The sequence below is a fragment of the Erythrolamprus reginae genome, chromosome 1 (assembly GCF_031021105.1).
Source record: "Erythrolamprus reginae isolate rEryReg1 chromosome 1, rEryReg1.hap1, whole genome shotgun sequence".
NCBI classification, from domain to species: domain Eukaryota; kingdom Metazoa; phylum Chordata; class Lepidosauria; order Squamata; family Dipsadidae; genus Erythrolamprus; species Erythrolamprus reginae.
Genome location: NC_091950.1, coordinates 337,699,157 through 337,726,974, shown reverse-complemented (window position 1 = coordinate 337,726,974; position 27,818 = coordinate 337,699,157). Strand labels below are relative to the sequence as shown.

The window sequence follows — 27,818 nt, the reverse complement described above, 5'->3', positions numbered from 1 at the left end:
AAAATAAAACCCACCAATCTCTGAATAGTGAAGATAATCTTTTTGGAGAACTAAAACATGAAAGACTTAAGAAATATTTTGAAAAATTACAAAGACCAGTCTGTCTCTCAGTATTTTTTTTTTAAAACTTAAAATATGTCAACAGGCAAAACCAATGTAGCAACTAGAGAAGATAATAACTTAGTAACAGACTTTGTGTATCAAGGTCAAAAATTCACAAGAATAGTGATCATACCAATGATGTGAAGATAGTTCACAACTTGGAGGAAAAACAACAAACATAAACAAAATAGTAAGATGGCAGGAATTTTATATTGACAACATAATTACATAGCGTCAATGCCCTCTTTTCTCAATTGAACAATTTCTCCAGTTATTAAAATGACAGTGAAACATCATTTAAAAATATAAGCCTAACTTTGAAAAAGGCAGTAGCTAGTAAACAGGAGATTGTAATGATCTATGTAAATATCCAAATAGACCTTTTAACTTAAAGAATGCTGACATTTGACAAAATTGCATTTTAATATTCATGACCATTTTTTCCTAACTTTCTTTGAAATATTTACAACCATAAACATATAAGTATGCATTTATTTTTATATATTTCTGCATTATATTATATACCAGAATATAAATTTAAATTCAAGCCCAGGGTTTAAACAACTAATAATGCAATCCTAAACAAGCTAGATGCAATCAATATGGTTACCTATATATTATCAGACAGTATGTTTAGGCCTTCAGCCAGCAATATTAATAGAATACTAAGCAAGCATTTTTGATCTTGGGAATGTTTGCTTATGGGTAGACTATTATTTCTTTGAGATTTATTTTATACAGATATTATTGTACATGCCTAATAGGTACAATTATGTAAATTCTACCCAATCAGAAGTTCTTAGGTGCATATATCTTACTAAGAACTGCAAGACTACAAGGCATTAATTATTATTAACTCTTTTACATAATTTGTTTTTTTACTCAGGGCAGAAAATACACTATAATTATTTCTGAAATCTTGTCTGGGATTATGCAATAACTTGTAAAAATATCAGTAAGGATTATGTCTCACACTTAAAAAAGAAACTGATTGATAGAGATTATATAACCTCACTAATTATCATGTCAACCAAATCAGATTTTCCCACTTCTTCTGTGTGATATTAGTTATCTCAATGCAAATGAAATTAAGATATTTCAGATAATCAGCCTGGATATAATTTTTTTTTGCAATTCAGTGGAAATCATCCTGATTAATAAAACCACTTCTTGGTCAAGTCAATATTATTCCTGATTTTAAGCGCAGCACAAGAAATATAGCACCCATATTTTAAAAAAAAAAAATCAAGAAAAGGAAATAAGATATCTAAATTTGTTGAATGAAAAAACAGCACTTTTTATATCAGCACAATAGTTTTTTTAAAATTTTCATGTTTCATCATAACCTTAATTATGGCATGCTGGAATATACTGTTGACATGGATATCATACTGTTACTTTGTGCTGCTTGATCTTGATCTCTTTGGACAAATCCATTACTATTGTATGTAGGAACCAGACAGAGTGCATCTCCTTTTAAAAAAAAATAAAAATAGAAAATTATTTGGTATTTCAAAAACAGCAAAAGGACATACTGCTTCTCATAGTCATTTACTTTTAACTTGTATTTCTAGGCCAAATTATAGTGCTACTTTAGATTTTTAAAAGCCTGAATGGTTTTTTATCCTCCCAGACATGTAGAACATATTTGAAATTGTTTTAAATGTTTTCTTGCTCTTACATGAAAATAGAATGGACTTGTAAAAAAAAGAGAGGCATTATTGCAGCTTTGAAATATCCTTAGAAAGATCTACTTAATTTTGTCACTAACCTTACAGCAACTAGGGAGGCCTATTGAAAGGTAATTATATTTTCATTTGAATTCCCCTGGCCTTAGCAGTCATCTTCCACTTCCACTGATTATTGTGTTTATAGTGATGAACATTGTGGATTTAATTTGATAACTGATTTTTTAAAATTGTCTATTGGTTTTCCTGGCAGTCTTTCCAAATCAGAACTTAAGATTACAACATGACCTTTAATGGGCACACTTTGGCTTGGATAACTTTCTTAAGAACATAAGAAGAGCCATGCTGAATCAGGCCAGAGCCTATCGAGTCCAGGATTGTGTCAAAGAGTGGCCCACCAATTGTCCATGCAGATTTTGAGCAGAGAAGGCAAAACCCTCCCTTTCCCTTGACCCCCAACAAATGGTACCCAAGGGAATCCTGCCTGCCTCAACCAACATAGAGACGGCACTTGGACATCCGTTTCAATAACCACTGATACACTTGGCATCCATGAATCTGTCTAATCTTGCCTTGAAGCTATACAGGCTGACAGCTGTCATGACCTCTTCTGGAAGTGAATTCCATAAACCAATAACCCTCTGGGTGAAGAAATATTTCCCTTTATTTGTCCTCACTTTCTTACCAATGAGCTTTAGGGAGCGCACCCTCGTCCTAGTGTTGTGTGATAAATATTTTTTCTCTATCTACCTTTTCTATCCCATGCATGATTTTATCCACTTCAGTCAAGTGACCCCTTAAACACCATCTTTCAAGGCTGAAGAGACCAAGATATTGTAACCTGGTTTCATAAGGGAGGTGCTCCATTTCCTTGATCTTTCTTGTTGCCCTTTTTTGCACCTTTTCTTGTAGCTTCTGCTCTGCATTTAAGTGCCTTATGTGTGCAGATGTCACTGGATTCAGCATCCGGTACTGGTCAGTTACTTTGGTAACCAAGACTTGATCTCTGCCACATTCTACTCATTTGGCTGCACTTATATTATCTAATGGATATCTCATTGGGCTAATCAATGGATGTATAATGTGAAACAATTCAGCTTTATTGAAACACATCTTGATTTATGCACATAGTATAAGCATGTATTACAACTTATAAATTCATCGATGTCACCTTTTCAATTTCCATTAAAATCCAGAATGCAGTTAATAGACTTTCTGAAGCCATTGATTTCCATACAATATCATTCCATAGTTATCAGCGCTCCACACCAGCATTTTTGTACTACTTTCATACACAGATAACTTGGATACAAGCTTTTAAACAAGGCTAAGAGCCAAAATAGTATGAAAAGTAGAAACGCATTTTAGTTTCACATTCACAGATACTAATTGTGCATGAAATGTATGTTACACTCTGTAGATGTGTTAATTGGAGCTAATTATATACTTATTAATGTTTGTTGACATCTAATTTTCTCTATGGTTTCAGCCTCTAGAGATTATTAAAATGTAAGGCTGTCTAGTGACCTTAATATAAATATGTAACATAGCATAGCAATGTAACATCCAGTTAGAAATAATAGAATGAAATATTCCTCTGGATAAAAGGCAGGTGATATCATTTGCTTTCTCTTCCCTTCTGAGGTATTTGGGATCTCTAGTTTGGAAAAATGGGAGATCCTTCAGAAAAACAATGGGAATGAGTTTGTGGGTTGCAGGAGAGAAATTTGAGTTAAAATTGTCCACTGATCCCCACGTTCTGGTGGTGAGGAACAATTTAAAATGTCCAGCACAGTACACTAGAGCAAAGCAATGAACAGAGAAGCCTTTAATGGAAGGAAATGTATGACAACTTAACTGCACATAAAAATATGCTGTGATTACTTGGCAGATAGAAATTGCTAAGTAGAATGTCAGAAGTCTTCAAATAATTGCACCACTACCATACTACATAACATTAAAACATTTCAAGACATTCTCATTTTAAATCACTGTCCCGTTGACACTTTTAGTGTATATAAATCATAGCTAGACTACAGTATAGATTTGCTAGTTATTAAGGGAGAAGAGAAGCACTGATGGAGAATAGTGGGGTCTGAACTAAATACCAATGGACAAAATTTGATTAGTCTAGTTGAGAAACAGCTTGGCAAAAAGGGTTTGCAAAGCCAAATGGCTTTTTCAAGGCAACGGAGAACGTAAGATGCAAGTTAGCCTGGAGTTAGAATTTTAATGTGCTGACTTCACAGACAAAAATAGCATATTGAAATACTTGTGTGTGTTTCAGAATTAGTGAGACAAGGTACATTTTTAAAATTACATTTTCTAAAACTCATTCCAGGGATTAATATAGAAATAAATTGAAGGATAAATCTACCATATGGACAATCAATGACATTTATATGTAAAAGAAACTTAAATAAGAGCATCTCCTGCAATGCATTTTCTAAATCTGTGCTAAGAAGCATGTTAAAACTACAACTCCCATCGCCCAACTAGTCCTGCTAAGTATAGTTTCCAGGAATTGTAAAGTACAAGAGATTATAGAACACTGGTGTTTGAACACAGGTCTATTTATTAATTTGAAAGAAAACATTTTAATATAACACAACATTCCCTTCTACAAAGTAGAAGATTTCTTCCTATTATTAGAAACGATATACAAGTTAACATTATTATCACTGCCTTTCCCTCACTTTTAATTTCGATTTCAGGGAAGGAGATTAAAAAAATCATATCCATTCATCCATATTTTTTCCTAGAACTCACTTAATTCAAGCCATTTTAGAAAGAGGAGATGCAGCAACTATGGACTTGTTTATGTAATACATAGCTCTAGCAAAATAAAAAAGGTCCAGATTACTAATGGGTGCAATAATGCATAGCTTAGTAGCACTAGGCATGGGTTTTCCCTAGCGAATGATACATGCATTAACAAAGTATGCAAAAAATGCAAAACATAAATTGTAAAATTTTAAACGCTGGTTAGTTTTCCTTTAGAATTCACTCATTTTCTACTGAAAGTAGTTCTGCTGTTCCAAGAGTGTTCTAAGAACCCAACTCCATATGTATTTAATACTTGTCATGAGCTAAGTCTGTGAATCACGTACTTTCATCCATCAGGCTACAAGGCAGATCAATAACAGTGCTAAGGTTTAGTGATATTATTTGTTCTTAATCTTTCATTCAGACCTCAGAAGGATATACTAAGCCATTAACAGAGAAAATAACACCAGGTGCTATTTTATGCTATATAATAATTTTAAAATATACATTTAAGTCTTACACAATTAAACCACAAAAATAATGTGAAGGTATTTTAGAAGAAAACTAGATGGAATTTAGATACTTTTTATTATTTTATTTTTAGAAATGAATACATCCGTGTTTGATGAGGTGTGGCTGGCATTTGTGGGTGCTATTGCTAATTGCTTGACTGAATAAAGACTGAATTAGGAACTCCATAAGTCTCCCCATGACCCTCCCAGCACCAATTTTGCTATGCTCCAGAACTGCCCAGGATTGCTTCACTGGAATTCTGTAGCAAATTGCTAACTTTCAATGGTGATTGAAATCAATAAAGAGTTTTTCTTTCTTTCTTCCCTTCTCCACACAGCAGCATTTAGAGATTTTAAAAGAACAGTTGTGTTACCTTTCATGCTTTGATAACCAGGAACAGTTTCCACCATGTCAACTCCCTGGGAATTCCTTCTTTCTAATTTTATTAAACCTTCTGAACATTCTACAATTATGGAAATCCTTCTTGCAAGATAGAAATTCATCAAATCAAGCTAACTTCAATTTGGGTTAGAAGAACCAATTACTGTAAAGTAGCATTGGTAAGGGTAGCATATTTTTAATCCTGATTTTGGTTGTGCTAAAACATATTTTATCCCATGCATTTCACTCTTTTTCATGAATAATGTACATGGGATTAGTCTCTCAGCTAGGTTAGGCTGAGAGATGGCAATTCTTTTGATGATATTCAGTGAGTTTCATGACACAGAAAGAATTTAAATTGAGTTTTTAAAAATATACCACTCTATCTACAGCTTTTCAAATTGCATGAGAGAGAGTGTGTGTGTGTTTCTAATGAAGCTCATGTGCAATTCTCATTTCGTTTTTCTTGAAAGACCATCACAGAAATTTGAACAAGTCACTGGCAAATCCAATTTAATGGCATAATGTATTCAGAAATGTACTGCTAATATGTGAAAATGGGGGATCATGAAATCCCTCAAGAGTGGATCCCTGCAATCGTATCCAAATAATAGGATAATCAGGAATACTAGGGAAGATAGTTGGAGAATCTAATTTGAATTGTTGGATAAGAGTCAGGTCCATAAATCTTTATCTCCCAAAAGTACTACTTAAGGAAAGAGGTCCATCACAACCAGAAAGGAAAAGGCTAGTGATTAAGAACAGCTAAGGATAAAGCTCTGCAATTACACAAACAAAGGGTTTTCAACAAGCAACAAGGATAGCAAAGAAAACACAGCATCTTAACTGGTTCCTGACAATTAAGATTGCTAGAAAGAAAGCCTCAGACATCTTATTTACAACAGTGCTTCCCTGTAATTCTAAGTTAAAGATAGATCCCATTTCCTTAAAAAAAAGAATTAATGGAATGGGAGTTGCTATAAAGGAAAATGCAAAGCCCCAAGCATTCAATTTATTTTTCTCTGGCGCCCCAAAGAAAATTTAAAAAGTAAGTGGCAAAGAGACTGATTACCTTTTTTTTTTGCACTTGAGGGTTAAAAATAGATGAATTAAGTGTCTGCAAGTTTTAGCACATTTATTTTTAACCACTGAGCCAGTCTTCCCTTTAAAAATCAAAAAGAAAAAGTAAAAGTTGGGTTTTCCTCGCTCTGTCACAGGTTTTCTGCAATCCTTGAAAAACTAGGGAAAAACAGTGGTGGAAAAAAGTGCTAGCCTTCCTGCAAAAAAATATGGCCTCTTTACTCCACCCCAGATAGATATAAGGAAGAAAGCTTAGGAATTTGATTTTAACATCTAGTAGAGAGCTTGTTTGCTGAGGCACTTACCCTATCTGTTTTTTGCAGACACAAAACAAACAGCAAAATAATAAAAAAACATTGATGCAACCACCAGAGATCAAAATAACTTATGGATCTATAACACAGTGAACACTTGCTGATATTATATAAGGTATACAGGTTGTCAAAGAAGTTAACGAAAGAATCCCAAAGATTTACACTTTAGTAAGAGGTTTTATTTGAAATTTGGTGCTGATAAATCTGCCACAAGCCCAGTGGATGGAGCATAAAGAATATTAGCATTATTTAATGTGGTGAGAGGTCTGATGGGTTAATCATAATTTGACATAGAGATTGTGGGGGCAATAGGCTGGCTCTGTTAAAAAGTGCTATTGCTAACATGTTCTAAGCCGCCCTGAGTCTAAGGAGAAGGGCGGCATAAAAAGTGAATGAATGAATGAATAAATAAATAAATAATATCAAATCATGTAATATAGAATCTATATGAATAATAGTCCTTCAATTATAAACAGTGGCTAAGATCTCTAGGTACTGCCTTGCAAACCAAGAAACTCTTGCCTGCATAACACCAACTGGGATCCACGTGACACACTTGAGAATGGAGCATTAGGAATAAATATTAATAATGATAAGTGGTTTGGAAGAGAAGGAAAGATATGGTAAGAAGCTGTGACCTGGCTGTCACAGGGAAGGGATGCAGGCCACTAGTTGACTTCCATTCCTTTCAGCTGGTAACCTAAAGAAGAAAATTAACAATATACATGGTTTCCAGTTGGTTACAGTTTACTCAAAATTTGGGGCATGTGTCTACTTAAGAAGAAAGTGTTATAGGAACTATTTGTGATATTTCAGCAGGAGTTTTTCTTGAGGGGGACTTGACTTTTCAAAACTTCCCAGTTTACATATATTCATAAATCCCATTGTTTGAGATCTACAGAATGTGAGACTTCTATCTAAATGAATACTTCTGACTATAGAAATATAAATCTAATTTGGTTTTATCAAGACCCTAGAAAGCCTCTATCAAAGTCTACAAATGAATTGCAGTCTATCATTAATAAATATTTTTCTCAAGTTAAAATGGGAAAATAAAATTAAAACCCATTGTGAAAATATTAGCAGTACTAATTTAAATCCTCTCGCTGTCATACCAGAATACATGTAGTACTGATGAAGAATCCACACATCACAAAGGCCTGCAAAAAGGCAATTAGATGGCAAAAGGAAATAGAGATTTCAAGAAACTGACCTCCTTATGGCAGTGGCATAAGGTACTGTTCATGTAAAAATCTAAAGATTTACAATCTAATGTTTTGGCAGCTCTTGGTATGAAACACACCACAGAAATAACAGCACATTTCTGTAGTAACAGAACAGAAGGCTTAGCCACCTGTGAGTATAATTACAAACATATACTATAAAAGTTCCAAAAACAGCATGAATTTTCCAGGGCTTGCAAGAGTAAATAATTGAATTATTACAAACAATTGATTATAATGATCAATAAGCAATAAGCAATTGATTATAATGATCAATAAGCAATGATCAATAAGCCATAAGACATGTGAATACAGGAATAAGAAGAGGACACCCTGTGAACTTCAATCACCACAACTTAAGTGGAGAAGTCTGAAGAGTATTCTTAGGCTTATATGCAAATATGAACTCCGTAACATCTAGAACTGGTTATGTGAATGCATGAGCCGCCCCGAGTCTGCGGAGAGGGGCGGCATACAAATCTAAATAATAAATAAATAAATAAATACCATAGTCTTCTGAAGCTAGTCGATTATACTATTGTGGACCCTTTTCCCCATATTCCTTTACTATTCAGACATATTCATATTTTTAGGAGTATAAGATGCACCTTTTTACCCTCTAAAAGAGGGTGAAAAGTTGGGTGCGTCTTATACATCGAATGTGTATTCACCCACTCCCACCCTTTGACCTGTCTCCCAGCAATTTATCTCCTTGCAGCACAGTGCAGTGTCTTTTAAGCCAAGCAACTAATTATCAACTTCCTGACCCTGGGCTGATTTGAGGCTGCAGGTAGGCATGCTAAAAAGTAAAATTAAAGCTGCAAGGAGGCAAATTGCTGGGAGGGAGAGGCAGAATTTTATTTTCTTGTGCTTAATTAATTGCTGAAACCGGAAGCAAGGAGGTAACTCAATGTCTGTAGAATGTTCAAATGATTAGACTTATTTTTTAAAGACTGCTTTATTATTGTTCTAGACAACAAAATAAACTTTTTAAAATAAATGTTTGATATGAAGAGGCCCATTGCTATTGCATCTTCTTTTAAATAGCAAAGAATAATTATACTTCCAGAAAGCCACATCAGTTTTAACAGTGTCTGTACAAGTTTAGTCTGAAACGTAACACTGTCCTGTTTTGTATCAAGATAAAGCAGCTGAGTTAAACCCTGACTTAGTCATGTTTGGAGTAGATCTATTTAAATAATTGGGAGGAGTTAGTGTGATTACATTTAAGAAAACTTTCTGGCATTAATATACTACCATAATGTACATAATGTCTAATTCTTTGCTATTTCTTTAAGTCAGGCACACATGCACAGAAATATACAGCAAACAGTGTATATCATCTGTGCTGTTTGCTGTTTGGCAAATTGCTGGGAGGCAGAGGCCTTTTTTCCTTGTTTTTCTCCCCCAAAACTAAGTATGTCTTATACTCCAAAAATACAGTATATCCCAGTATACTAAGAAGGAATTAAGAATCAAGGCACTTACTAATCACTCACGTTCCTTTTAATTTATGAACCAATTTTCCAGTAAATATTAAAGGTATGCAATGCTTGAGGGATTCAATTAGGAAAAAGTATTTCAGAAAATATGGGCACCATAAAGGCAACTGATATACATCTCACAAAAACAACTAGGCTTTTTTTCTCCTGACCATATTTCTGAAAAGAGGTGACTGCTATGAATTGCAGAAAAGTGTTGCATTCACAGCCACAGTCATTCTGAAGCACCTGTTCCAAAGGAATTTAAAGTATTGGCACCATTATTAAATACACATACAATTTATTTATTTATTTATTTATTTATTTATTTATTTATTTATTTATTTATTTATTTGATTTTTATGCAGCCCTTCTCCTTAGACTTTGGGCAGATTACAACATGTTAGCAATAGCACTTTTTTTTTTAAACAGAGCTAGGCTATTGCCCCCACAATCCAGGTCCTCATTTTACCCACCTCAGAAGGATGGAAGGCTGAGTCAACCTTGAGCCGGTGATGAGATTTGAACCGCTGACCTTCAGATCTACAAGTCAGCTTCAGTGGCCTGCAGTGCGGCACTCTACCTGCTGGGCCACCCCGGCTCTTATTATATTAAATATCAGTAAGACTCCCAAATAGAGGGACATATCAGTGCAAATAGTTGCTGAGCTTTTTGTTATGGCTATAAAATAATGTCCAACAGCTATATTCTCAGAAGACAAAATTACAGATTACAGTATCAGTAGTGAATTACAGATTTAGTATAACATTTGCGTTAGTTTTCATGAAATATTCATATATTTGATTTTTTTATCTTGCCTTTTATTAAAACTATTCCATTAAAAAAGATGAATTTTAGACACCCGGGCAAAGAATATTTCATATACACACATATCAAAACCCCAAATACAATTAGAATGATCTTTAATTTAGAAAGAATAGAATATCTTTATTTTAAATAGCTCACGGTAACATGCATGTGCATGTGAATGGACAACATTTCCAGGGTAGGCAAAACTAAGAGATACCACTTCACATCTAAGAATTTTGGTTTAGCTTTGTTGTTTTGCAGCTTGTTGCAGGTTTGATGTAGTGTAGAGAATATTTTACAATTCAATATAATTTATTTTCACCGTGGCAGATAGCTACACTGAATAATCATTTCAAGGGTTACCCACGGAACAGCTGTTTCTTGTTTATTTAAAATTAATCAGAAAATGAGGATGGGCAGTTTTCTCCCACATTTGTTCCACAAGTTTGGCAGACTCTGCTAGACAGTATGAGATGGAGAAGCAATACTGCCCCCCCAAAACACACAAATCACATCCCTATTCTGCTTGTGAATGTTTTTTGTTATAGATATCAGCTGATTACCAACCGATCAATCAATCACCCCATTTTGTTACTCTGAATCATATCCAAGAATAGGTCCAAGCCATTTTTCAACTTCTGCCACAGGCATATTTTTTCTTAAGGCATAGTCTTCAACCTGTGGAACAAATAGGATGACTAATTAGCATTTTAAGTTTTAGATTTTACACTAATAAAAATATATGTTTCATATTTTTTTTCTGAATACAAAACTCTTCTGCTACAATTCTATGAAAGAGCACTCCTTCAGACCTTTTGAGTTATCTTTGGCATTTAATGTTATGACAGTTTCTTGGAGGTTCTAAGTTAACAAATGACAATTTATGCTTTTATTTATTTCACGAATACAGTCATTCAATATGCACTGGGTCAGCATAAAAAACTAATCCCCTCCTTAAACAACTTACTATATGACCTTTAACTGAAATCAGTCAGTCAATTTGCTTGGCTCATGGTCTTGTTTGAGCTTGCTTCTCTTTTGCAGACATATTACCAAGCTAGACAACATCATCGTTGCATGGGGGACTGCAGTTGTTGTTTATATGTAATAGCTTGTCCTATCATTGGGATATTGTTTGTCCCTTGACTACTTTTTGAGTGACATACTGCTTCATTACAATATAGGATGCAGAAGGATGTCTTCAGTATTGTTTGTCTCTTTCCATTATCTTTGCTTCCTTCCTTTCTTGAATGGTTTGTAGATGGAACTTATACCAACATGCCTGCTAATGACCAATTAATCAGAAACTGTAGAGATGAGAGTGGATTTTAGGAGGAACCTTCTATTGTACCACCTCTTAGTATATTTGACAGCACAGTATCAGCAGCAAAATTCTTCAAGTTTTGGGATTCTGTAATCTCCCAGGATTTGAAATGGATACTCAATGTTAGAACCTTCATTAAAAAGACACAACAAATGTTTTTTTCTGTGTCAATTCAGAAAATGTTGACTGCCCCAAGAAGCTGTTGATACAGCTTTAAAGAGGAATTATTGAATCTGTCATTTGAATGTCTATGACTGATTTGGTACAGCAATGAAACAGGACAGTTACAGAGTTGAATAGAGAAAGAAAGAAGACTGCCTCCATGGCAAATTAAATCCACTCAGGTGAAGTTCTAACATGATCTGCTCATTTCAGGTCCTATCATCAGGTCCTATCATAATACTTACATCAACTTTAGTTCTAGTCATTGACTTGGCCATTCCAAAATATTGAACTGTTCTTCATATAGTCTATAGTAAATTTAGATACATATTTGGAATTACAGTACTACTTTTAATGTGTATGCTTCACTTTTAGTTGATGGGAGTTGATGTGATATTATGTTATATCTTTGTATTATTATTTTTTTCTGATAGAAGCAGAATTTATGATTCCTTCACTGAAAGGAAGTTATCCTCCTCTATGCTATTACCACCCGAATTCTTGAGAGTTGGTATGAGGTTTATATTATGGAATATGGTGTTTGGTTTCTCCCAGAGATGAGGAGAATACTGTATATATAGTATGTAAAATTCTACATCTGAATGAAATCTGAAGGATTATCCAGGTTTTTTTTGTCAAACATGACACAACCACATTACAATGCCTTCTAATTCACTCCCCACCCATAAATTCAGTTTTTTATCAAATGATTTTCTGATGGTGAATTCATGAACGCTAATTTTAACCACAGTGTCAAAAGTCTGTACATCCTTGGGTATTTCCTGCGCTCTTGGTTGTGATGTTGATATACTTGACAAACAGAAGCCCAGATGTTTAGACATGTTTCATAGCCTTTTCAAAACTGACAGGCAATAGCAGCTTTTAAAAATAAATTATTCAGAAAGTAATTTTGTGAAAGGCGTGATTGTAGATTGCTGGTGTAAACTTTGCTATGAGAGGAGCCAAAATTTCTGAGAGGGAATGAGGGGTTAAATAAGGTCTAATTGTTTAAATTAAATATTCTCATTACTTGATTCCAATTATCTCTTTAACTGAATTGAATGAGTTGGGGGGAGAGATTAATATTTTTTCACATTGGCACATTTCTTCTTGAATATTTTTTACAAAGTAAAATATAACTTTGGACCAGGAGCGGATGAACCCGGTACGCCTGGGATCGCCATTCTGGTCGTGGAAATGGTAATGCGTGCGTATCTGCACATCCCCAACATGTGCATGTGCGCCCTGCGCAAGGTTTTGCTTCTGTGCATGCTTGGAAGCAAAGAAATCAGTGGAAATCGGTGAAATCTCTTGAACATGCACGATTTCGGTGATTTTTATCCTTTCTTTGCTTCTGCCCATGCACGGAAGCAAAATCTTGTGCAGGGGCGCACATGCACATGTTGAGGATGTGCAGATGTGCAAGAAGCAAACTCATGCGCACATGTGTGCGCACATGCGCCTGCGCCAGCCTCTGGCACCAATCTGGTAGGAAAAGGTAAGTGCAGCCCTTCACTGCTTTGGTCTTTCTTAGTTACTCACACTCCCTTTATATATCTATAGGCTTCACCAAACCACCAATACTCTAAAATTTGAGGTGGGTTTCATACAATTTGGATAAATAAATAAATTTAGAAAATCCAGATGGGATTCATTCTTAGTCACACAGCTAGCTATGTCCTCAGATTAAAAAATATATAAACTTCCAAAACGTTTAATTATGTTTGATATGACAAGCAATTGTAACACTTACTGCATCTAAAGCAACTTGATCAAGATTAGGATTTCAAACATTCTAAACCCAAATAACACTTTAGTAATTCTCTGCTAATATCAATAACCAACTTCCATGTTTGCAATATAACATAGTACAGTGGTACCTCAAGATATGAACCCCTCATCTTACGAACAACTCAAGATACGAACCCAGGGTTCAGAAAAAATTTGCCTCTTCTTACGAACTTTTTTCGTGTTACGAACGCCAAACCCGAACTTCCGGGTTTGGCGTTCGGAGGCTGCTGGGAAGCCGCGCGGCTGTTTTAAAAGGTGACAGCCGGGCTGGGGGGCTTCCCAGCAGCCTCCGAACGCCAAACCCAGAAGTTCGGGTTTGGCGTTCGTAACATGAAAAAAGTTCGTAAGAAGAGGCAAATTTTTTCTGAACCATTCGGAGGCTGCTGGGAAGCCGCGCGGCTGTTTTAAAAGGGGACAGCCAGGCGGCGGGGCTTCTCAGCAGCCTCAGAACGCGGAAGTTTGGGTTTGGCGTTCGGCTTCGGGAGACGGCTGGGAAGCTGCGCGGCTGTTTTAAAAGGTCACAGCCGGGCTGGGGGGGTTGCTGGGAAGCCCCACAGCCTGGCTGTGACCTTTTAAAACAGCCGCGCGGCTTTCCAGCAGCCTCCGAACGCCAAACACGGAAGTTTGCATTTGGCGTTCGGAGGCTGCTGGGAAGCCCCCCAGCCCGGCTGGGACCTTTTAAAACAGCCGCGCGGCTTCCCAGCCGTCTCCCGAAGCCGAACGCCAAACCCAAACTTCCGCGTTTGGCTTTCAGAGGCTGCTGGGAAGCCCCCCAGCCCGGCTGTCACCTTTTAAAACAGCCGCACGGCTTTCCAGCAGCCTCTGAACGCCAAACGCGGAAGTTTGGGTTTGGCGTTCGGCTTCGGGAGACGGCTGGGAAGCCGTGCGGCTGTTTTAAAAGGTCACAGCCGGGCGGCAGCGGTTTTTTTGTGGGGTTTTTTTGGGGTTGCACGGATTAATTGACTTTACATTGTTTCCTATGGGAAACAATATTTCGTCTTACGAACCTTTCGTCTTACAAACCTCCCCCTGGAACCAATTAGGTTCGTAAGACGAGGTATGACTGTATTTAGCTACAGGTTTCTAAACCTTGTCTGCCATTGGTTCAGTTTATAATATTACCGCATCTAAAGCAACTTGATCAAGATTAGGATTTCAAACATTCTAAACCCAAATAACACTTTAAATAATTCTCTGCTAATATCAATAACCAACTTCCATGTTTGCAATATAACATAGTATTTAGCTACAGGTTTCTAAACCTTGTCTGCCATTGGTTCAGTTTATAATATTGGACAAGAATTATTGGTACTGTTAATACATACAAAATAAATTTAGAGCTCCAACACCGTATTGAAGGTCCCTAACCTTTCTGGCTCCGGGGACTGCCGGTGGCAGAGCAGTGATATTGGAGAGAAGATGGTTTCCCGCGCACACAGCTTATGCAAATACAGTTTTGTGTGCTTGCATTGGGTCCCGGACTGGGCTTGGGGACCTTTAGTCTAAAGGGTATGTTATCAAAAGTAGCGTGTTTTTGCATACAATTCCCATTTCCATCTGTCTCTTTTTTAATGCAATTTCTGTAAAAGCAAAAAAGGCCTTACCTGATCTTTCAATATTTTCCCAACAGCAAAATATCTAGCAGCCGGATTGGAAAAGTAGAGACCAGATACAGCTGAAGCAGGGAGCATTGCTAGGGATTCAGTTAACTGAATACCTGTAAGAATCAAAGGAAAAGAATTGTGTTGGCTCTTTTGGAAGATAGGTTCTATTTTGATTTTAAAAACTGCTAAATTGCAGAATCTCTAACTCGTGTTGGAGAAAAACTCTTTGGGAGGTTGACTCATCCTTCCATCCATCCATCCAAGGTAGGTAAAATGAGGACTCAAATTGTTGGGGGTAGTATGCTGACTCTGTAAACCGCTTAGAGAGGATTGTAAAAGCACTGTGAAGCGGTACATAAGTGCTACTGCTATTGCCAATTTCCTGACAAATCCAGTCCAAATCACCCATTATAATTTGATGCTGTGCAATCAGTTAGCAAATTATGTATACACTGAATGTGATTTGGCAAATTTGTGAAAAAGAACGAGCCTTCTTCAAATACAGTGGAACCTCGGTTAGTCAACGCCTGGGGTAGTGAACAATTCAGTTAGCGGCCAAAGATTTTGCTAAAAATTTGCACCGGTCAGTGAACAAAATTTCCGATTGTCACCCCCACGCATCCCTGCATCTCAAACCAAGCATCATTCGCGCTCAAGACACAGTTACATTCGTTCAGTCGGTCATTATCTTTATTGTGCGGCCTCCTTTTGGGGTGATTCTAGTGCTTTATTTTATTTTATGCCAGTTGTTCTCATGGAGGGGGATTCCCCCTCCAAGCAGTAATTCCACCCCTTCCACCCCACACCTCCATCCAGTGTCTTATGTTTAAATGCTTTCTTTAATGTTTTTATGTTTATTTAACTCTTTATGTACTGTATTATAACTGTTCTCATTAAAAAAAACATACCTATATAACCGGTAACACTTATATATTAGCGAGTCAACAAGGGCTGGGAACCAATTATTTATATTTCCTTTATTTCTTATGGGGAAAATTATTTCGGATAGTGAACATTTCGGATTGGAACCAGCTTTCCGGAACGGATTGTGTTCACTAACCGAGGTTCCACTGTATACACTAAAAACAGATGATTATTTAATAGTCAACGGAAGATGGGACCAGGCATACAACGCTGGCCATATTCTGTCCCACCTGCACAACTCCTTCAGGAAGTCTGAAGAGGAGGTGAACTTCCTAACCAAACTTTGAAAGATACCTGTAGCTTCCTCAATATTGGCAAGTCTCCACATAGTGATTTTTTCAGTGTGGTCAGGTTGACATGGATAACCAGGTGCTGGCCGAATGCCGTCATATCTTATCCTACGCAGATCTGAAAACTCCAGCTCTTCATTTTTACAATAAGCCCAGAATTCTTTTCGAACTCGTTCATGAAGTTCTTCTGCAAATGCCTTGGAAATAAACAAAACCAAGCTCTAACTTTAACGATGTTTTGTCCAAATACCTAATTTATTACTGTGTGATGCTTTCAACTCAGTCCTCCTGAGGAATACACAGACTCTTGGTGACTACTCAGAGAAATCTAAGCAGTTTTCTTGGTATTTTTGGTAAAAATTGTTTGTCACTGCCTGTTTGTTGCAGCCAAATATCTCTTCATTAACTATAGCCTTGTTGCTGTGCTAGGACGTTTGAATTGATCCATTGACTTCCCACACTTGCACACATAAAAGCAAAATGTTTCTTTCATATTTCCATACCTCCTGCTTATGATCTACAGGATTCCCTTCCCCTCTGAAGCAGATTTGGTGGATACAGGAGAGAATGAACAATAAAAATTGATTCATTCTTTCAATTGCTGGTGGAGGTTTTCAAAGAATCAATAAGACCTCTATCGTAAAATGACATCATTGGATAAAACATTATGTAAGTTATCACAATACATTTGCTATACAGATAATAGTCTTCTACTTCCAAAGAAAGCAGGTTGGTCCTTCCTTTCCTTCCCCCCTCCCTTCCAATATATGAATTGAAACAAATAGAATCATGTAAAAAACAAAACTATAATATATTACCTCTGCTAACCGATCTGCTAGTGCTTTCACCATTATAATACTGTAGTCATCTGACAGTTTTTCATATTCTTTACATACTTCATCTACTCCAAAGCAGGCCACAGCAAAGAGCCCCAAATAGTCAGAAACACCAGATTCCAGGGGAGATATAAAATCAGACAGGCAATAATAGGGATCTGTGGAACCAGAGTCTTTTTCAACCTACAATGATAAATTGAACAAAATGTTAAATATAAAAAAACCTAACTATAATAAAAGACAACTGAACACATAGTGATTCTCCCAATATATAGTAATATAGACATTTGTGGGAGATAATCACAATGTTTTCCTCCCATGCTATTCATATTAATTCAAAACTAAGTCAAAGACATATCTAAATTGCACATAAAATTTCAAGTACAGAAACTTCAATCTCATATGGGTTAGATTCCACTTTGATTGCAGTATCTGATTCAGTATACGATTTTAAGGAGGATTCCGACTAGGTAGCAATTCCAGTGAAGAGATTTTGCAGAGACTGGAAATATACTAAGAGCATAACATTCTTCAAATTCCTGAATGTCACAGAAATAGTGAAGATATGTTTCTTATTGTGCAAGACATAAAATAATGGGCTTGTAATTCAGGAAGGCAGATTCTGTCAGAACATTAAAAAACATCCTTGAAGTAGGAATAATTCAACATAAGAACCAATTACTCAAAAAGGTGTTGAGGTCACCTCATGTGATGTGTTGAAGATTATCTCTCAAAAATGTGAATATATATATATATAATCCACAGAAGATTCACTTTCCAGGTTTTCTGTGCAGTATTTCCAAAGAAGATCCAAAATCCAAGTACTACAGTTCCCTTCTTTGTAAAATGACACTGTTTTACCTAATGTTACACTTCTTCATAAGCTTACAGAATACATCATTATCATTTTGCTAACTTTTAAAGACAATGATCTCCACACACATGCTGTGAAGGTTTATTACATAAATGCAATCATCTTTTCTTTAGCTTCTTATATAACTCTTCAATTTTTAACTGATTTTCAAGACAAGGTAGGAGGTTGAATTACTATACCTCAAACAAGCAGAGTTAATATAATGGTAAAGACTTTAATAGAGATATAGAGGAAAAGACAGATCATTTGACTTAAGATACAGCGGCTGCATAACAGGTTATATTTGCAAGTTCTTTAGCTGCAAAGCTGTATGTGTATTTCAGATTAAAAGCAACGCATTCAAGCTGGTAAAATACATTAAAAGTGAGGTTTTCACATCTCAAAGATGGAAGGAAACAGTCAGACAGGCATGCTTTAAATAAAACATTAAAAAATGAGTGTATAGTTTGTGACTCTCAGAGTCAACCAATCTTATCCCCTCCAAATACTTCTATGACAAACCATTCTGGAGGCTGGGATTTAGGAATTTTCTAGCAAAGCATTTGTGGATCCCAACTTGCTTGCTCGTAAATTATAATTAGGAAATACGTAAAGATTAGTTCAAGCTGACTGAAATAAGTAACATTTCATTTGAGTAGAATATCATCAAACCCTACCTGTTGTCGGAGGCCACAGAACTTAGCTATTGGTTCCAAATTTTGTAGCTTCTCTTGTGTATCATATAAGTAAATATCATCTTTAATGCTTCTAGCTGGCCAAAACCCAATCAAGCCTTTGGCTTTAAGCTTATTTTCTGTAATTAAACTTTTCAGCAGGTTTTGAGCTTCGTTGTAAACTTTTTTTGCCTCTTCTCCTAAACAAGGAGAAAATAATGGTAAGAATGGCTAGATAAATAATTTTAAGTAAACTACAGTGCTTGGGTTCACCCACAATACAAACGAAACCTAAACAAATCATATTATGGTCTACTGTGATTTATCTAACCAGTCATCAAAACCCACTGCTGATCCAAACATACAATTTTATCTTATTAAATTAGGAAAATATAAACAATCTTGTAAAACTTTCTATCCGCACACTGATTATAGGTGGCCCAAAATAATATCTTGCTATGGCAGAAGAAAATGATTTAATGAATGGCTAATCACAAGCCTTTTGAAAATGAAAGTTGGATTAATGGGATTAGTTGTGTTTACTATATACCAAGATAAAGACAACATTAATTTACTGTTTACATAATTCTTTTATGGATGATAAATCTATCGGCATCTCATCTGCATCACTAATTCCTTTGTATGTTTACACAACTACAGGCATTTTAAATAATAATTAACCTAGTTTTTACAACCTCCACTGGAGAAATGCTATTGTGCTTACTCACCCACTACTTTGTCATTGAAGATTTTAGGGAATCCCCGATTGGGATATCTGCCCCTAAGCTGCCAGACATCAAAAAATGGTTTCCAGTCTATATAGTCCACCAGCTTCTGTAAATCATAATCTTCAAAGATTCTAGTGCCAAGGAACTGTGGTTTAACTATGAAAATTCAACACACAATTTTGTACTTCAACGTATGTTTTTTACAACAGATTCAATTTTAATGTGATTTTAGTAAAAACACTTAATGCTGAAGGATTATTTTATTTATTTATTTATTTATTTATTTGATTTGATTTGATTTGTATGCTGCCCCTCTCCAAAGACTCGGGGCGGCTAACAACAATGAAAAGACAATGAAAACAAATCTAATATTAAAAATAATCTTAAAAACCCCCAATTTAAAGAACCACTCATACATACAAGCATACCATGTATAAATTCTATAAGCCTAGGGGGAAGTGAAATTTCAATTCCCCCATGCCTGACGACAGAGGTGGATTTTAAGGAGCTTGCGAAAGGCAAGGAGGGTGGGGGCAACTCTGATATCTGGGGGGAGCTGGTTCCAGAGGGTCGGGGCCGCCACAGAGAAGGCTCTTCTGCTGGGTCCCACCAAACGACATTGCTTAGTCGACGGGACCCGGAGAAGGCCAACTCTGTGGGACCTAACCGGTCGCTGGGATTCGTGCGGCAGAAGGCGGTCCCGGAGATATGTTTAACTTCAATTAGCCAAGGCTTTGTCTTTGGACCTATTGAAAGCAGGGAACATCGAATCCAACGGGACTGCTATTGACTATACAGTACATTTATTTATCCTGAACTAAACGGCTGGAAAATAATAAGAATATATGTGTGGTTTTTCTGCAGCATGAGATGGCAAAAAAGAAGGAACAGTAAGCCGTTGTATATGGAAAATTATGACTTTACAAATCCCTTGGTTACTAAAGCTGTGGTGCCTTTCATCTGTCAGAGATGCTTTAATCTGGATTCCTCATGTCAACTTTGCAATTAACTGTTCAGAGAATTCATGGGAGCTGTTTATAATTCTCCACAAAAATTCCATACAGCAGTTTTAACCTATTTGCTTCTTACTTCAGATAAGGCAGGCACAGATTAAAAATTCTTTTCATATGACCTTTTCTTAATGTTTTTTGCATCTCAATTATTCTAAATACACAGTACTCCTTTAAAGGCGCTAGCAATAAGCATAGCAGATTGATTGAATGATTAACTATTTTTATCAGTAAATAAAATAAATATTTTACAGTAAATAAGTAAATGAAGATTAAATAAGAATCACAATTTTATCCTGCAATCAAATGACTCTTATAGAGAATGTAAAACTGATAATATATACACTGCACAAAATTTCATTAGAACAGTATAAACACCCACACCTAAAATGCAAATAATAACAGAAGTTAAAGAAGCCTTCTCAAAACAAGTCCATCTTTATATGTTTTGGGGGCTAGTCTGATCTCAACTAGATGGCTTCTAGCACTCAAGAGTTGGGTAATGAAAATTCTGCAAGAAATCAACCAAGCTCATAGAACAGTAAGGATTCTACATATCTTTACTTTTGTGAAACAGAAAACAGTTTTAAAACTTAACCTGGTTTTGCCTCAGTTTTCCAGTCATAATAGAACCGTTTATTTCTTGCTTGCTCTAAAGACAAGTATTTTCTTTCCTATATATGAGGGGAAATCAAGAGATTAGTGCGGTGTGATTTAAACCTAGCAGTTAATTTATTTAGTTAAAAGAAAGCAAATAGAGCTAGCAATAAGGTAATACAAGCCTGCAGGGCACCCTTGTTCGATGGAATAAAACTTTTTTCTAGAGTCGCATAAAAGTGAGATTGACAGCTATATAAATCAAGTAAATCAATTATAAATAAATAACATTTTAAACCCTAAGAGATTCCCAATAAATATCTCCAGGTATAAGAGATACTCCCGGTTATACAGACATAAACCCATCAGTCCCACCATCTGGTAGAGTTTTTTTTTTTTTAAATGAATCCTCTTAAAAACAAAGGCAGAACTCAAGAAGGAAACGGGAAGAAGCTGGAAGTGATGATTTCAAAAAGCACTGGTCTTAAGAGTTTCCGACAAAGAAAATAATGTTACTGAAATTATTTTCAAGTTTTGCTATTTAACTTTCAGTTACCAGTAAGGCAATACTGGAAGTGTGACCATATCCCTCACTCACAAACTGGGCTTTGAGGAAAGATATTAGATAAACTGCCCCCTGAAAGATAAGTGTTAGCATCTTGAACTACCAAGTTGCTAACACAAAGCAGCAGACAGGACCAGAAGTGAAAACACAATGAGGTTTGACATAGCCAGCCTTCACCCTACACGGTGCTCGTGTGATATTAAAAAGTAGATTCACCACTATTTACCTTGAGCGAGTCATAATGATCCTGTCGAATGTCTTCATACTCATCTCGTATTTCTTCAAAGAAGTCATCTTTTAGACTTTCATCTAAAAGCTGAGAGCACTGTAACAAATACAACATGATGATTACATCTGTCATTGAGGCACGCAATCCAATATTTTTCAAATTCTCTCTTTTGAGAACTTACATACCCTATCTTAACTTCTTTTATAAAAACCACAGAATTCCTCTACATACATCATATTTTCATATGAGTGCTGTTTATTCATTTAACTAAACTAAAAGGATGCCAAGGGAAACTACTGAAGATCTTACTTGCAGACTTCATGCATGAAAAAGAAATGAATTAGCTAAGAAAGCAGATATGAAATGAGAAAATGGTGATGAGGAAGATTTTCCCTTCAACCCTGGATGAAATGAAGGCGGACTATTTCCTTGAATGGATAAAATCCAAGTGTATGTGGTGAGAGCAGAGTTTTGTCCTCAAATTAATGATTAAGGATTTCCTCCTATTCCCTCCCATTAGTTGCCTTGCTGCCTTAAGACTACATATACTTCATTGACTACATATACTTGACTACATATACTTCATATGCTTAAACTTATGCAGTCCAAAGGGAAGGGATTTGAAAAACATGATCCTACTAAAAAAGTATTAATGTAGATATCAATGTGAAAATACCCATCTTTTAAACCAGTCCTTTCACTGCAGGTGAAAGGTTCCCCTTGCACATATGTGCTAGTCATTCCCCAACTCTAGGGAGCAGTGCTTATCTCCGTTTCTAAGCCAAAGAACCAGTGTTGTCTGATGACAATTCCGTGATTATGTAACCGGCATGACTAAATATCAAAGGAGCATGGAACCTGATACCCTCTCACCAAGTTGGTTTCAATTTTTCTACTTGCATTTTTACATGCTTTCGAATTACTAGAATGGCAGAAGCTGGGTCAAGTAACGGGAGCTCACTCCATTACACAACACTAGGGATTATGATCACAATGCAAGAAGCAGGCTAATATGGACTAAGATACTGCTTAAAGTCAATCATGGCTGAAGAAGCAATACAAAAGTTTAATAAATTCTGTCCTTGACTTTCTTGGAGATTTAAAAAACTGCTATCAGTTTTTCCCTGCCTGGTTTTACAACCAAGGAAGAGGTCTTTTTTTCTTCTTAAGGTCCAAAATGAAGAAAGAGGAACTCAAATCTCAAGGTTCATACTGTGGAGCTCAAAAGGAACTTCATGGAGTTCAGAACATTTACAGACAAGGAGATGGGTTTCCATCAAAAATATTTTGGAACACTTGGAATAAGGTTTCATTTAGGATGTTTGGAATAAAGTTTCTGTACAAATGCAAAACTGTTCAAAGACTAAAATGAAAAAGTTATCCAAATGAGCCATCTGAAGGAAATAAGAGTAAGATATTATAGAAATTGAAAGAAAGTGACACTATTCCTCACACAATTTTCTATGAGTAAGGGTTGTTGCACAGTAATTATGGTCCCCCGGGTTAAAATCCAACAATATTTTAGCAAACTATGTCTAGGAGAAAAAAAGAGAGCTGCAGAGATCTGAAACTACATAGTTACTACTCAGGTTCATTTGGATTATCACTTCATGAAAGTATTTACTTATTACAGGTTTGCAGAATTACCAATTAACATAGCCAAGACAGTTGGGAGTTATAATCTTTATATATCTGGGATGCACCAGATTAAAACAGTCTGGTATAAATTTTTGGATATAAATTTTATCACAGCTTACAACCACCACACTTTTGGAGGCATCCAGGACGTGAATGACAGGAGCACTATACCGTGGAGCAATTTTTACAGCTGTATGAGTTCTGTAATAACAATAAGAAATGTAAGAAAACAATAACCATATGAAGAAACAGTCAAAAACATGTTAATGGACATATATGATTATATTCTGATGGGGAATCTGTAACTCCTGGGCAAATTTAATCTTCTTTAAGGAAATGATAGCCAACTTGCACATCACAAAGAGTCAGAGAAATATATCCATTATATATATGACTGCAAAGTCCTTTTATTTTCAAGAAGTTTTAACATAGTATACTGGAAACTAATCGGTATCTAAGAGGCTGTATTTCTCAGATAAATACTGCAGGCCTGAGCCAGATGGCACTTCCAATTTTATCATTATCTGAATCTCCCAGATTCTCTTCTTAAACTTCCCAGAAAGCCAGCTTTACCTATTTTAAAAACTATGATTTCATTTTCAAAGGTAATTCATTACCTGCAATTCTCACTACATAATGGTAGAAACTTACATCACACATCTCATAACAAAATCAGGTACTGACTGATGTTAGAACAGCCATCTATAACTAGAAGGTATAGTTTAAAATTCTACAGTTTAGGCTTTCTCATTCCACCATATTTTTTTATCTTTAATCTATGATGCATTACAATTTTCCTGGGACTTTGCATGAGTATTTAGTTAATGCAAAACATGTCTGGCTTGATTCTCAATGTTGCAAAACCAAGCTTATTTTTGCTAAACCAAATGTGTACCTGTACCAAAGATAAATCAGTTTTATACATCTCTTTTTCAGTGAGGAAATCAATAAATTCTTAGAAATTCAGACACTTGCTTTTTAGACTTGGTACATTTAAAATGGTATAAAAATGGTATAAATAAACATATAAATACCCTATGTATTAAAATAATCTAAACAGTTAATTTTGGGAGTCATATTCTTTTTTATATAAGCAACATCTTCTGCCCAAAGCAAAAAACACACCCCTAACTTACTTGGAAGTAGTTGCTCCTCCAATCAGCAAAGGGATCCTTATTTCTAGTCTTTCCATTTCTTTGGCAACAAATATCATCTCATCCAAAGATGGAGTGATCAGACCAGACAAGCCAATTATATCTATAAATATAAACAGCCAAATATTTCCAACATTTTCTCTATGATTTTGTAAAGGTAAAAATGCCATCCAGTTGTTAAGCCATGGATCTGACTTAGAACTTTCTCCTAACTTTCTATGGCTAGAGATAACCACCCTAGATATTCAACTCATGTGTGAAATGGGTAGGATTAGAATTTCTAAATACCTTTATCAGAAATATCTATGGTGAATGCAACACTGTCATCTTTTTTAACACCAAATAATTACAACTTTATTCTTCCAGCCATTTTAAAAATGAAAAATATATTTGAATTTTAACTTCATTTTTAAACCACTAAGTATTTTTTTAAACAACTAGATATTTTGGTGAAAATTAACACAGAACCTATCCTTAAATAAATAAATCTGAATTCTATAAGCTGGGTACGTTTTTACATGGTAAGGTAAATCATTGCACAGATGTTTAGCTAAAATAACCACATCCGCCAATGGACTACTTAATATCAAATCAAAATTTTATGCATTTTTCTAAAAAATCCTAACCTATTTTAACTATTCTATTTTCAAGAAGAAAGATTGTACCAGTTATCATTGTAATTTACATTTTCTTAGGGAGCTTAGTGAGAACTAGCATTTGAAGATGCACATTTTCACATGATGCAAATATATTCTTGAAACTCCATAAAACTGGACAAAATGGAAATCAAATTAGTGTGTACCTGCTTTATTTTCAAGAGCAGCTTTAAGTATCTTGTCACATGGCGTCATAACTCCCAAATCAATAACTCTGGGGAAGGAAATAACAGTTTGCTAATCAATTTATGCTCAATTAATCCATGTCTTTTAATAGTCCATACTAAAAATCAATCATCCTGTGAGGAAACTCAAGAGAACAACATTTGGGTTGCAATCTTCCCTTATACCTGAGTCTTCTTAACAGCCCCATTCTTAGTTATTACTGCACTTGTTTGAGTTACACTTTCTATTAAGCCCAATGACTTCTTATTTACCAATAAAGGAGATTTGTAGCTCAGGGTTGAAATGTCTTATTTAAGAAGAACAGATAAATGAACTTCTTGGGCAGTAATACTGCTACCAAGTGTTTCAAGATAGCCTGCCATATTGCAAATCATGAGAACTTTGACCTATACTCAATGTCCAGACAAAAATTCCCTGATTAAAAATATACTGTATCTGAATATGCTCAGTGGGGGAGAAAATGAAGAGATTCAAGCTCAATCATGTACCTTGATCAAGTTTCTGCAGAGCTTTTATGCTATCCTATACACTTTCATAATTTATTTCAAAGAGTTCTTAAGTTTGAAATACTTGAGGTCAAAATCTTATGGCTTTGTGGTGACAAACAGTTAACTGGCCCACATTTTTATTATAGTACACAGTATTCTGTAGAGCTTCATGCAAGTTTAATACATTTACAAAGAAAAAAAATTATGTCTGTCCAACTCACTTACAGAAATAAAGCCTCAAATACAAAACCCAACCCTCACTGTTTCCCGTCCCACCATAATAACAATCCACTCCATATCACCCTGGGGAACCCAGGCCTGCTGGCAAAATTAGCTCAGCTGTTACTAAATCTTTTCCTGTGTGAACATATAAATTTTACATATACCACCTGTTTTTTAGACTTGGTACTTTTTAAATGATATAAATAAACATATCTAAAAATAATGATAAAAACAATCAAAGCTTCCATCAGAAAGCTAGCACTTTAGCCAAATAGAGACATTTCTAGCCAGTCAAATAAAAATAGTACAAGGAAGAATGTGCAAGATCAAAAGGTTGAGTCTCATTACCTGAAATTATTGCAGCCCAGTACTACTCCTACAATGTTCTTGCCAATATCGTGGACATCACCTTTCACAGTGGCTAGCACAATAGTGCCTTGATAAGGATCCTGCAAAAGTTAAGCCATTTTCATTTCTGAGCAATTCTGATAATATGAATGATTGCCTTATTGCAACAACTGTTATGTTCGACTGTTTAAAGCAGAGACAAATCCATATGAACCTCTGCTCTTCTCCATTACCAAAAGCTAAAAAAGTGAGTCTCCCATCTCAAAGGCGGACTGTTTTCTAATGATATCTTTGGCCCTAGCTTGTAGAACTGGGTACCACTGAGCGTTTGGCAGCTTCTTCTCTCCCATGTTATAGTCTATAGTAAATGAAGACCAAAAATAAGAGGAGTGTCCGTGAAACTGATTTGGAAGAGAAGTAAAGAGAAGGAATAACAACTGGTTTGAAATTATCTGCTCATGGCATTTATTTGAGCTTGGCCACAAAGCTTGGGTAAGAAATGATAGTTCTTAGTGTGATTAAAAATAAAAATAGGAATTATTTCTGCTATTTCAACTCCTTGATATAATGAATATCTATCTATACATGTTGTTATTATCATGCTGCTACAACCATCATTTTGTAAATATCTTGTCGGTAGAAACAAAAAAACTAGGGAATACTTGGTTAGTAGTTAGAGAAAATGTAGATAAATTGTATGCCACTTATTTTTGTTTCTGACTGTGACTCCCATCATTTCAATCACTACACATGATAAAGACTGTAAAATTATAGTGCAAACCATCACAAGAATAGCAGATTGTCAATTCTAGACAGACTAGACTTGAAAACCTGGGACTGAAATGCTCAGCAACCATAAAGTGTCATTTTAGGCTTGTCATTATGTCTCAACCTAATTGTCCTTGATTAAGACAGAAATGAGAACTAAAAGCATCATATACATTTCAAAATTTTCATCTTTTCCCTAGCAAGGAAGCACCTTGCATCTTAGGCAGTTTATTGCAACTCCAGAGACCACAAAGTGAAAAATAGTTATTTCTTCAATCCATTAATTTGGTCCTTCTGAAAATAAAATTGAACAATATTATAGCTGTGGGAGTCAACCTTTCTGAATATGAAACACAGAGGTCTTTTAAAAAATTACTTTTGTCAAAATAAGAGAACATTCTTCATGGCTTCCA

The 27,818-nt window shown here is 35.6% G+C and overlaps 1 protein-coding gene across 3 annotated transcripts in view; it reads right to left on the bottom strand.

Moving 5' to 3' along the window:
• Window positions 1-293: 293 nt before the first annotated feature.
• The window catches only part of MTR (5-methyltetrahydrofolate-homocysteine methyltransferase), a 97,962-nt gene continuing 70,437 nt past the window's right edge, over window positions 294-27,818 (bottom strand). For 2 of the 3 annotated variants that reach the window (XM_070734010.1, XM_070734012.1), the window contains 12 exons: window positions 26,638-26,738; window positions 25,540-25,607; window positions 24,720-24,840; window positions 23,703-23,784; window positions 21,943-22,041; window positions 21,153-21,228; window positions 19,545-19,700; window positions 18,820-19,016; window positions 17,272-17,472; window positions 16,458-16,650; window positions 15,240-15,352; window positions 10,455-11,036 (listed from right to left, as the gene is read on the bottom strand). In XM_070734010.1, the coding sequence (XP_070590111.1) occupies window positions 10,950-11,036; window positions 15,240-15,352; window positions 16,458-16,650; window positions 17,272-17,472; window positions 18,820-19,016; window positions 19,545-19,700; window positions 21,153-21,228; window positions 21,943-22,041; window positions 23,703-23,784; window positions 24,720-24,840; window positions 25,540-25,607; window positions 26,638-26,738 (1,494 nt within the window). In that variant the 3' untranslated portion in view covers window positions 10,455-10,949. Of the gene's footprint in view, window positions 1,576-10,454; window positions 11,037-15,239; window positions 15,353-16,457; window positions 16,651-17,271; window positions 17,473-18,819; window positions 19,017-19,544; window positions 19,701-21,152; window positions 21,229-21,942; window positions 22,042-23,702; window positions 23,785-24,719; window positions 24,841-25,539; window positions 25,608-26,637; window positions 26,739-27,818 lie in introns of those variants that run through there. The other variant, XM_070734011.1, reaches the window with a different exon arrangement.